This window comes from Semicossyphus pulcher, unplaced genomic scaffold (assembly GCF_022749685.1).
Source record: "Semicossyphus pulcher isolate SPU_LCO1_2020_fin unplaced genomic scaffold, fSemPul1.0.p SCAF_3, whole genome shotgun sequence".
Taxonomy (NCBI): domain Eukaryota; kingdom Metazoa; phylum Chordata; class Actinopteri; order Labriformes; family Labridae; genus Semicossyphus; species Semicossyphus pulcher.
The window spans coordinates 17306557-17318552 of record NW_027211704.1 but is presented as its reverse complement, the minus strand read 5'-3'; the positions used below and the strand labels follow the sequence as shown (position 1 = coordinate 17318552).

The following is an 11996-nucleotide window of genomic DNA, read 5'->3' as shown; positions in this document are numbered from 1 at the left end:
CAGGCTGAGCGGAGAGTCAGAGGGTTTATTTAACTCGTCGCTCTGTCCTCCCCCACTTTCCCAACGCGCCACCAACAGGGTTGTCTTCCTTCTGCGGAGTGTTCACGCGGTGGAAATCGCAAGGACTAACTTTAACAAAAACAACCTTTACGGTAGTTACAGACGAGCATTGAAGAGGAAGAAATATAAACAAATTTTGACCGCTTTTTGAAGCATTTTACAGCATTTTTTTTCCTCCGAAAATAAATGCGTGTTTACTTGTGACTGCATTGGAAAAGTACGTCGACTTTACTGCGTAATTGGAGTAAAAAAGAATGGAGCGAATTCCAAGCGCGCAACCACCTCCCCTGTCCAAACACCAGGCTGATCTGTCAGACGTGCAAGGGTAAGTTTTACTCCCAAAAATGTTTTGCCGGACTGTGTGGAAATTCATTTAAATAAAATGTCTTTATAACTTATTTCTCCCACTTCACCTAGTCTTCACCTCATATCTCACTGTTGTCTTTTTGTTTTATTTATTCAGGATGGATTACCCGATGTATGTGTATAAACCCAGGAGGGGAATGAAGAGAGGAGAAGAGAGCAAGGTTCGTTACTATTCTGTTTCTTGTGAACTTGTTAGGTAACAACCACAGAGCTTTTTTTGAAAGGGTGTGATCGACCCGGGATGAATTAGGCTGGCAGTAGTCCTGTATTCCCATAAATGGTTGACCTAATTCATGCTATGACATAACTCCCAGAGTCCTCCCTATCGGTGTGACTGCCTCTGATCAGAAAGGGTTGGCAATGTGCTCACAGATCTGCTGGATTAACCCATTAAATGCTGTTCTGTTTGTTCTTGCAGGAAACCTACAAGCTGCCTCACAGACTTATTGAGAAGAAAAGGCGTGACCGGATAAATGAGTGCATCGCTCAGTTGAAAGATTTATTGCCAGAGCACCTGAAACTCACGGTGAGTTCATGCTGTTGCAGGGAGGGAGAGTTGGAGTGACTGTGTTGAGTGGCACGCGCCATCTAGTGGCTGTGCAGTGGTATTACACCCTCTGTGCCGTGTGCGTCAGCAGACTAACGACTCGTACTAAAGAAGACGTGTCTTGCCATTGTTTAAACTTGTGATAAAAAAAAACACACACAATTTAATCCAATAATCAATAACATTTATGTTTATCAACTTTTTAGACCAAATATTTATTATATATAGAATTTGTATTATCTATATTATAACATAAAAATATACATTTGTGTTACTTTCTGCATTTAGTGTTGCTGCTTTTGTGTTGTGATGTTGGAATAGCCAAAGAAATGTGTACATGAATAGTTGTGCGTAGTCTGTGTGTTATGTAAGAGGTGAGGATGTGCTGACGCTCTGTGTTTCCTACAGACTCTGGGCCATCTGGAGAAGGCCGTGGTTTTAGAGCTGACGCTCAAACATGTGAAAGCCCTCAACTCTCTTCTGGAGCAGCAGCAGCAGAAGATCCTCGCCCTGCAGAACGGCATGCAAATTGGTAAGCTGCAGATCACAAACGCACACACGCACACATACACTCACGTTCATGCATGTGGAACAGGAGGGTTTTATTGGGCGGAATGCAAATTGATAAGATGAATGCACAATGATAGGACTGTGCAGAACTACAGGCGAATAAGTGCTTCAAATATAGCAGCATTTCTGACTGTGTTGTTTCTCGTGTTTACAGAGCAGCCTACTGTCAGCCAGGAGAAGTCAGAGGAGATGTTCCGCTCCGGCTTCCACATGTGTGCAAAGGAGATTCTTCAGTATCTGGCCAATCATGAAACAGATGGAGACTTCACACCATCCCATGTCATCAATCACCTTCACAAGGTAGCTGCAGAGGTGCTGCAAGGCCCAGTCCGACCCCGCACTCCTCCCAGCCCTCGCCCAGAGGAGATCCCCTCCTACCACCAGCACCAACCCCACAAGGAGACGCCCACCAGCCTCCCACCTAAACCTAGCGAGGGCTACGGGAGGAACTGCGTCCCTGTCATCCAGAGGGCGTACGCCCCAGCCAGCAGCGAGCAGAGTGGCAGTGATACAGACACAGACAGCGGCTATGGAGGGGAGCTGGAGAAGACAGAATCTGCAGCTTCACAGGGTCGTCCAGATTACTATGGGCAGGAGAGCCAGCTGAAGCGAGCGCTGAGCGAGAGGCAGAGCTCCGGCATCAAGCGGGAGGATGATGAGCCACGCCACAAGAGACCTCGGGTGGAGTCGTCAGAGGATGAGCTGCTCTCAGGTGGAGAATCATCATCATCGTCATCTAGCGGCTACGGCAGCTACATGAGCGTATCTCCCAACCATCCAACTCCTCCACATCCCCTCTGCATGCCTTTCTACCTCATTCCACCCTCCGCTGCAGCCTACCTGCCCATGCTGGAGAAGTGCTGGTACCCAGGAGCAGTGCCCATGCTCTACCCGGGGATGGGAGGCTCTGCAGGCGCCATGCACAGCGAAAGACCACCTCCACCTCAGATGGTGTTGTCGCCAAGGGGAGGCTCTCCATCTCCAGCCATATCTCAGACCCCCATGGACTCCCCTGCCCTTCTTCAGGCGCTAAAGCAGGTACCGCCCCTCAACCTGGAAACCAAAGACTAAGCGATACAGGACAGGGAGGAGGAGATGTTCTAGTATCCAGGAGCAGAGACAGTAATAGGAACGAGAACATGACTGAGCCTTTCCATAATCCATCCTCATTCCTGCCCTCTGTTCCAAACAAAACAAGGGGACTTGTAGAAACGATCGCGAGGAGGTGGAGCGGAGAGGATGCAAAGCTCTGGTTGAATGTTTAAAGCTCAGTGGTATTTCTCAATGCAAATGTATCATATTGACTGGACCTGCCCTGCACACAAACAGACACACACACACACACACACACACACACACACACACACACACACACACTTGGTTGAATGTAAAGAAAGATTTAAGATGCTGCTGTTTAAGTCTCAACGCCGATGACACTGATGCACTCACTTGTAGCTGTTGCAAGACACGCCATCTTTGTACTTTAGAAAGTGTTGCACCAAATGTTCACCCAGAGTTTGTCACCTTTATCATCACTGAAAAACGCCCTTCAAATCAGTCACCGTAAAATTCAAGGGTTTCCTCAAGTGTGTACAGACAAGAGTAGAGGGTACACCCGATGCACGGATGAAGGAGCGGGCCGCCACATGACCACACTGAATGAGAAGTCTTGTTTTTCATACAAAACAGACGGTTAAGATGGAATTTTTCTGTAATTATTGTTCATAGACTTCTTGTACATTTCTATTTTTGATACCTGTTCTTGCAGTCTGTCCATCCGAAGAGAAAGAAAGTGGACATTTGTACGTTGTGTACTCAGAAACTGTGTACATACTGTAGCACTGTGCTGGACCTGGTCTGCATACTCATCTTGCATCTGTTTCTGCTCAAGTCAAACCTGGTGTTTGTTCTTGCTGTTGCCTTTTACTTGTGAAAAGCTGATAAATCTCAGATGTTTATTCTCTGTACTACGTATGAATACTGGAGTCAAAGGAGCGAGGTGGAGAGACGTGAATGTAAAACGTTTTAACCAGAAGACTAGTTTTCTATAGAAAGAGGTACTTGAGATTTTATATTTTGGGACCTACATGAAAGATGTTTGATGTACATATTTTGTCTATAAATGTTGATATACTATTATATAAGTGTATTAATAAAGTATTTTTTCCCGTGGAAAATGGCTTTGACTCTGTGTTTATGAGAGAGATTGAGCGCACGTGTGTGTGTGTGTGTGAGAGAAAATATCCACCAATGAAATGCAATCTGTTCAGTTTTAGTTCTTGCAGCGCCACACAACACTCATGTCACAGGGAACACTTATGTAATGACAGATCTGCAGCCTGGTTCGCCTGCTGCTTAGACGTCTGTGCCCACTAATAGAGCAACAAGTGAATCTGCACGAGTGTAAACAGTTTGAGTTAATCACATGAGGCAGTGATCAGGACCCATCTGCATCTCGTCAACAGCTCTGACGGGCAGACATGTTTCTGATCGGCCGTATGACACAATGCAAAATGCCGTTACACCAGAATGCAACTATATTTACAAGACCTTTTCAGTGCATAAATCGCAACAAAAACGTCTTATTATTGACATAACCTGAATTGGATGTGCAATCACATTTTTATCTCATGCTGATAACGTGAAACCACCAAGCATATATTATCTTTCCTCTCTAGTCTAAGAGCCAAAAGAGTGTTTTGTTTCTTCTATATCTTATTTGCTTATACAAATGCTCCAGCTTTTTAAAGAACATTAATTTGTTTAGGGGGAAGTTTGAGCATTTGAGAGTGGGTCTTGTGGTTTAGCTGCATACAACCACAACATCTTCAGTGTGACCTTTGTTGCATGTCATACCAATCTCTCTCTCCCCCTCATGTTTCCTGTCGGTTTCTATTTCCGTCAGTGCGTCTCATAAAGGGGTAACATTTCACCACAAAAAAAAGTTCAGACGAGCAGCCAGACTTATTTAGTTCTGTATAAAAAACTGAATCTAATATGTGGCATGTGCAAGGTGTCAGCTGTTTCATGAGCGTTTCCCAGAGCTCCTAAACATTAAAAGTGTACAAGCTAATTTTACATCATGATTTTTTATTTATCAACAGGCTGAAATAGCAGATGAACCAGGTGTTGCTGAATATGAAAACAACATCTAAATACAGACAGCTCTCTTGTATTGAATTCCCTCTCGGGAAAGGTTATGCGTAGACATGCAGTTTGGCAATTGAGCCTTTATTGCCACCTACTGGTGATTCAACATACCTACACCCTGTTGGTGAGAGATATTAACATGATTATTTCTCTGCAAACATGAAAACAATGAAGATTTATATGTTTAACTCATAAAATAAGAAGGTATTACAAAAGCTTTAAAAAGCACGTCAGCGCTTTCTACTGTTTGCCCTCGTTCTTCTCAACACCACTACTGTTTGTGCTCCCCTGTGCACACTCCCATAATCCTTTGGCCGTGCTTTGCCTTCCAGAGCGGAGGAGTAACTGATGCCTGTGGGCGCTGGGATTAAAGGACAAATTTGGATTACGACAGACAAGGTTTGGTCTCAAGCTAAAGACCTCCAGGATAGGAAGTGGACCCCGGAGTGGAGGAAAAACCCGGGGGGGGGTTCTGCGTCTGGGCTCAAAAGCCGTCTGGGGAAGGCAGGATCTGGAGATGTGCGGTCTGTGACCTGGGTTTGGCTGAGATTTACAATCTGACAAGTTGTGAGAGGGGCTGAGGGAGAAGGAAAGCCTCCGTGGGACTAAAGTTGCACCTTTGGCACCGAGGCTCAAACCCAGACGTCGGGCTTTCCTCTGGGGTTCGATGTGAACCAGCAAAGGCTGGTCAGATGTCAGACTGCGATGAACTTCTGTTCTCCCCTCACGTTCTCTCTTAGGAGATGTTGACGTCAGCTGCCTCTTTTTCTCTCCGACAGCTCGGTTCTCCTTGCCTGGACGATGGAAAGCAGAGACTGCGGATGACCTCTGACCTGAAGGTTTATGTGTCTTTTCAACATCTTCTGATGATGACTGGATAGCGAGAGGTGGGTTAGAGGTAACGGTTTGTCTATGAAGTGGGGCTCTGGCTCGCCTGATTGGGGCTCCTTCCACCAGCAGGTTCACTCCCACATACTGAGGAACTTCAACTGCAGCCTGGGAGGGCGGGAAAGGTGACAAAGAAAGGAATTGGTATAGCATCTACTGTATAATTCGATGCAACTCCCCAGGAAGTCAACATTTACTGCCTCTTAGATGTACAGATACTCTAACCTGTTTGTAGATCAGCTGGAAGCCTCCTGTATAAGCACTCGGATCGGTCCGTCGGTCGAGCACAACCCTCAGCGTGTCCAGCTGCACGGCAGGGCAGAGCCGAGCAGTCACAGCGGTGGAGCACGCCATAGTGGGACTAGCATTAATCTCCAGGAGCCAAGGCCTCAGATCTCTGCCCAACATGAAGTCTGCTCCGTAGAGCTCAAAGCTCGCCCTGCGGGGCTCCACCAGGTCCTGGGCTGTCTGCAGGGCCCGGACCACCGCCTGCTGCATGCCTGGGACCACCACTGACTCCCACTCTGCCCCACGGCCCTGACGCTGCAGAAAGGCCCTGAACTGAGAGCAGGACCACATGTTGTCTCCAGGCACTCCTGGGTGGCGGTCACAGGACGGCTGGAAGTGCTTCTGGATGGAATTGTTGCACAGGTGGACTGAGCTGAGGAAAATGTAGAAGGAGGTGCAGATGTGCTTCAGAATATATAAATCGAATATGATATATAAATAAATCCTTCCATAATCCATTCTAGATTAAAGATGCAGAAGTCCAGTACAACTATACATGTTTTTCTCTTTTGTCAGACCTGTCCAGAGACTTTGTTGAGTAAGGCTGGGTGGAGAACCGCAGGTAGCACTCTCTGTAGAACCAGACGGTCAGAGGGTTCCAGTCTGTGACGAGGAACCACTGACGGAGGTCAAACTTGGTGCCGTGGACCAACAGAGGACGTTCCAGGTATTTCTGAACCACCCACTTGCTCTCCTTAGTCGTGGATCTATCATTGTCAATGAGGGCAAGAATCTCTTCCAGGCGATTCAGACACATAATACCTGTGTAGTTGGCGTAACATAGAAGAGAAATTAGAAAATGGAACACCATTTTTTTAAAACTTTATTCCCACGGCTTCTAGATTTAAAGTAAAAGATAACTATGAAAGGTAACTATGAAACTCATCATTTTATGACTAAATAAAACTCACCTCGTCCTCTTGACTTGGCACCTGGTTTGATGATCCAGATGTTATTAAGTCCGTCTGTATCCAGCTGAGGGCAAACCTCCTGCAGCCTGATTAACATGGCCTGGCAGCTCTCCACAAACGCACTGCTTCCCCTGATCAATGCACCTTCACTACACGCAGACATAAGACCCTCAGACTGACTTTATCAATAACTTCTGATGCTTGTCTACAGACAGCATTCTGCAATAATCTGTCTCAAAGATCTTTCATGTGTCCAGATTATTAAAGAAATATGCAAATGTAAAACTTTTGTTGCAACTTGTGTCAAACTCACACACTGTACCGTAATTATGTGAGCTTGCACACTGTACGTTCCCATTGGTTAACGACAATTTGAACAAAAAACATTTATATATTTTGGTATTTGTAAAGCAGTGTGGGACTGGAACATGCTGTATCTTTCCAGTGACCCCACTTAAACCCAAACTCTACACATTACTCTTTATATTTAACCCCAACCTGAGTTCTGACATGAACTCTGCATAGTGTTCAGTTAATCTTTAAGAAGACACATACATATGGCATCTAGAATGCTGCTGACACTGTCCTGAATCTCACCTCATATGAACTTTGTAGATGAGTCATCTGAGATTTTATTATACTGATTCAACAAACTGACTTGGATTGTCAAGATAAATTTAGTGTGATCTTAAAAAGCTCTTCCAGTAAACCCTTGAAGCTCCCAGAAAACATACTCACTGCACAACCATGTAGTAATCTTGCAGAAACTCGGCCCACTGCTGCTCCTTTGCCGAGTGAGGTGTTTCCACAGTCACATCAATGTCACTGTGCTCTAAAACTCGGAGAAAGTCTTGACACACGTGTAGAGCCATGTCGATCATTCCTGGACCAACAAATTGACGCTTTCCATCATCCAAGTCTGAAGGGAGGATTAAGATTGGAATAAAAAAAATTGTTACACTTTATGTCACCCTTAAAACGTTTTTTTAAGCGTTTTATTTTGTCCTCACCTTCTGCTCGATCTTTTGTACTACCACTTGTCTCAACCACATGCTGCAGAAGGCTGGTGCATGCTGTCCTCCTGAAATCCTCTTTATTGTCACACAAAACACAGAACAAAAGGGCACAAGTGAGAGAAAGGGTGTATAGTTTTGTTTAAGATGATAACATATCACTGATAAAACTCAACTTATTAAAAAAAAAGTCTGGTTTTAACTTATGTATTCATGCATTTCGTATCCAGATATGGTTTGCCATGTTCAATATACACCTGAACACATCATTGCATCTTTGATAGAGCACAGTTCGGGCCATGTATTAATAGAGACATACAGCAGACCTATAAACGCATGTTTTTCATCCTCTGCCCCAAGCCTATAGCATCTTGGGAAGAAGGTGTCAGGATCTGCTGCATCAAACCACTGAAGGTTACGCAGGTTCACACAGAGCCCCACCTGAAAGAAACAGAAATACATTGGAGATAGAGAGAACTTAGTGACCTATGACCAAATGTGGGCAGTTTACACTTTTCTTTTCAATTATCTTTAGAGGTGAGACCTTGGTAGTTAATGCTCCAGAGTTTGCATAGTGATTGGTCATTTGGTCATTCCTTAGGGAGCGACAGTCAATGTAATCCCGACGTGTTGTCCAGTAGAAATATGCTGTTTCATTTCGAACCAAGCGAGACTAGAAGAGGTAAAAGAAAAGTTAAGTAAAGTAAGTTCAGTGACTGAGCTAGAATACACAGCATAATGAAAAGAAAAATTCAAATGGGAAAACAACTATAAATGAAAACTGTTGCTTGTGTTGATTTTTTTTTAAGTCAAATTTCTTAAGGCTGTTTGAATATTTCACTTTAATAACACTATAAACGCTGATGCTTTTATTTTGAAAGGGTAATGTCGGTAAGAGAAAGTAGAGGCACGGTGAAATCGGCAGATGTGTCTTCTGAACGACAGTAAAAATACGGTACTTTTTTAACCTGGCTGATAGGACTAAGGTTTGTCAATATTTCATTTATTTTATATCTTAATATGGAGTGAGTTTATAATATTCTTTTGTAGTTTTGTTAAGTTTGAGGTTGAGTACGTGTGTAAGCTAGCAAGGATGCTTCCCTAGCGCTATGATTCGTACTTCCGGTCTTGTTAACAAGCTATTTGCATTCACTGAGTTTGTGAGGAAAAACGCCGTTAATGACTGCGTATTTTGTATTGACGGAATATGGAAGGAAGTGTGTTTTAATAAGGGAGTCAAAAAGTTAATTGGTTTTAAAAAGTGACAAATGATTTCATTTTAATTTAATTATGCCCACCTGTAGCACTCTGAGCTTGTCATTTTGTAAAAACAAACAGTGACATTCGTGACTGATTAAATAGACATGTCAATTCAATTTTCAATCTAAAGTTCAAACACAGTCTTAAACTTGTGATTTAATTCAGTTAGGCCTTTAAAAGGCTGTAGTGATACATTTTTCAGAATAAAAAGGATGGTAAAACACAGTTCATCTTTTTGCCCTTACAGTCTGTTCACTCTGTTCACAGCATGTTTAAGAGGTTACTGTCAATAAAGCATTAGTGAAGCATCAGTTGGAGAGTTAGACCATCATTAGGCTGGGGATGCTATAGTAACAATAATAGCACATTTCATTGCTTTTAGACTATGCAGGATGTCAGCGTCATGTGAGTTCAGCTGTACCTCATCTTACCATGAGGTCATACATGTCATCAAGGTTCTCCTCTTTCTCGCCTTCATCCACTCTCTCTGTAAAGAGATAAGAAAACAGGCGCAGTGAGTTAATAGGAAAGGGGTCTTTGTTATAGGTTGTCTGTCATTTGGTACACAGAATGTATCATTCATCAGGTGTAGGGGTATCCACCTAAACAAGTGCTCCAATTACTTATATGCTAACCCCTCCAGCATTTTCAGCTTTGACTGTTCAGGAAGAAAATTACTGACCACTTTTGTAGTCAATTTTTAAGTTCTGCAATGAACTAGCAGACAAAAAAATGGATGATTGTTATAAATCATTTAATTGTTAAATTGAATGATTGTTTTGCTCAAAGTAGAAAAAGTACTTTGTTGGTAACAATCTGTGCTGGGTTTTATACACCCATTCTTCCTCCAATTATAATCAGCCGTTTTCCTTCCAGCAGGCCTTTAGAAGGCTTCGAGTGTGTTATTGGCACAAGCACTGCATCTTGTTATCTCTAAACAAATGGCTGATTTGGTAGAGGCTGATTTAAGACCTATTGTCTCACCGGCAACATCAGCACAGATATCCCCATCATCACCATCCTCCTCCTCATCACCATGACATTGAGGCGCTCTCTGCGCAGGAAGGGGCAAACGGCGTTCCACCCAACCTCTGGCCCACAAGGCAGCACGGATCACAGGATAGGGTCCCTGCACTGAAAACACTTTCTTCAGCTGAGAAGGAGTGACAGGGAGAGTCAAACAGGACACGCAGCTTTAAGAGGATACTGCGGTAATATACAGCGGTGTTATAGAGAGGTCTGGCGTGCACATAAAGTCACCTTCACTGCTTTCTCCACCAGTGTTTTAGCTGTTTTTAGCCTGTCTGGTTTGATGGCTGGCAGGGTAGGCACACTGCGACGTAACCTCACCTCCACAGGAGTTGCTGGAGATTTTAGTAGAGACAAAATTTGCCTGTTCAAATTTCAATACAAAGTCACTCCCTGCACGCACATGTGGGTGTATCTGTGCGTGCAGACGTCTATTTACATACCTGCGGTTTTTTGCATGTTAGTTTTATTGAGTTCTGTTCTCAGCTGATCCACATACAGTGTTCAGTACTCTTGGGGAAAACAGAATATTATCAGTCAGTCAGGCAGGCAGATATATACATACATACATACTTATATAGATATACATATACAGATAGATACACATATACATACATACATACATATATAATGAGGCTAGGAGGCATCTACATCTGGACAGAGCAGGTTATTATAGCTTCATATTGACATGATAGACGATAAACGACATATTATATATGACAGCTAATAGACGTACATAAAAACAGCTCCTAAAATACATCTCAATCAAAACTACAAGTTATTTCACGTTGGACATTAATATACGAACCTCCCAGTGACCTGGCAGCTCCGTCCACAGACTCGCTCAGTCCTGCTGCTTTCATGCTCCTGCACACCGTTCCCATGACAACCGTGCATGCTTCCACAGAGTGTTTATATTTGCCATAGCAACAGTACCCAGAAGAAACAGGACGCCATATAGGTCGATGAAAAATCTACCTTCTTTAGCAATGCGTTGAAGAAAGTGGATCACTTACTTCACGCTATCAGTTGTAGTGTGGCTTACGCGTGTAGGCACGTGCACAAGAGAAGCAGAACCAGCGGTAGAACAATTATACACCTGCTGCGGAGCTAAATTAAATCCAGTGTTTGACAATGTGGCAGGTGGACAGCCTCTGGCTGTTTGTTTGGATGCTAATAGTTCATGCTGATGTGCTTTATTGTTGCTTAGTTTCATATGTTTTGTCACCTTGTACAAAAAGGCGACAAGCTGCAGTGGTTAAAGAAAAACTGCCCGTCCTACATCTTTAATAATAAGCCTGTAGCGCCGTCACATGCCACACATGTGCGCACGAGACGAGCTTTATGTCGTGCACATGGATTACATACTGTTTAGCAATACCTTAAATATCCACAAGGTGGCATCTTAGGCTTTCTGGTATAGTCTACTGTGACTAACAGGATCAATTAGATCTATCATAACGCTGTTCCTGTTATAATGGTAGCTGCTAGCTGCTAACGTTTACATTCATGTTTTCAGCTGAAGTCGATATTTCCATTTCACTTCTTGTTTGATGATTGATTTCAAAAAGCCTGGTGTTAAGCCTACTTAATAACACGACCCTCTTAGGCTTATCCTATAATAGCTTATTATTTGATGTAAATTTCATATTGCTGTTATGGCCTCCTTTGCTGCTTTTATTTATGAAGATATTTACATACAGAAATTGTCACTACTGTTAAAGTATTCCTACAAGCTTATGTAAAGAGGTAGCCTACTTCCACACTTTTTCTATCCAACAAAGAAATAATGAACATAAATAAACATAAAGCTTTCTCTATACTCTATAGCAGCAGAGAGCAAGTGGAATAAGAGTATAAAGAAAGCCACAGCTTATCTGTTTTCTGTGCACAATGGTCCAGTCTAGCACATAT

General features: G+C 43.3%; 2 protein-coding genes across 2 annotated transcripts; one reads left to right on the top strand and one right to left on the bottom strand.

The window, feature by feature from the left end:
* On the top strand, nt 1-3720 carry LOC138606509 (class E basic helix-loop-helix protein 40-like). Its single transcript, XM_069678974.1, has 5 exons — nt 1-385; nt 524-587; nt 845-952; nt 1382-1505; nt 1698-3720. Exons 1-5 carry the CDS (start codon nt 315-317, stop codon nt 2612-2614), a joined length of 1284 nt encoding a protein of 427 aa, XP_069535075.1. The 5' UTR covers nt 1-314; the 3' UTR covers nt 2615-3720.
* A 1213-nt stretch (nt 3721-4933) lies between these two features.
* ttll3 (tubulin tyrosine ligase-like family, member 3) lies at nt 4934-10966 on the bottom strand. The gene is made up of 12 exons (XM_069678651.1): nt 10891-10966; nt 10314-10417; nt 10038-10206; nt 9485-9540; nt 8338-8466; nt 8120-8234; nt 7761-7871; nt 7519-7699; nt 6781-6929; nt 6388-6631; nt 5807-6242; nt 4934-5689 (listed from the first exon to the last, which is right to left on the bottom strand). Exons 1-12 carry the CDS (start codon nt 10964-10966, stop codon nt 4934-4936), a joined length of 2526 nt encoding a protein of 841 aa, XP_069534752.1.
* Between the last annotated feature and the right edge of the window lie 1030 nt (nt 10967-11996).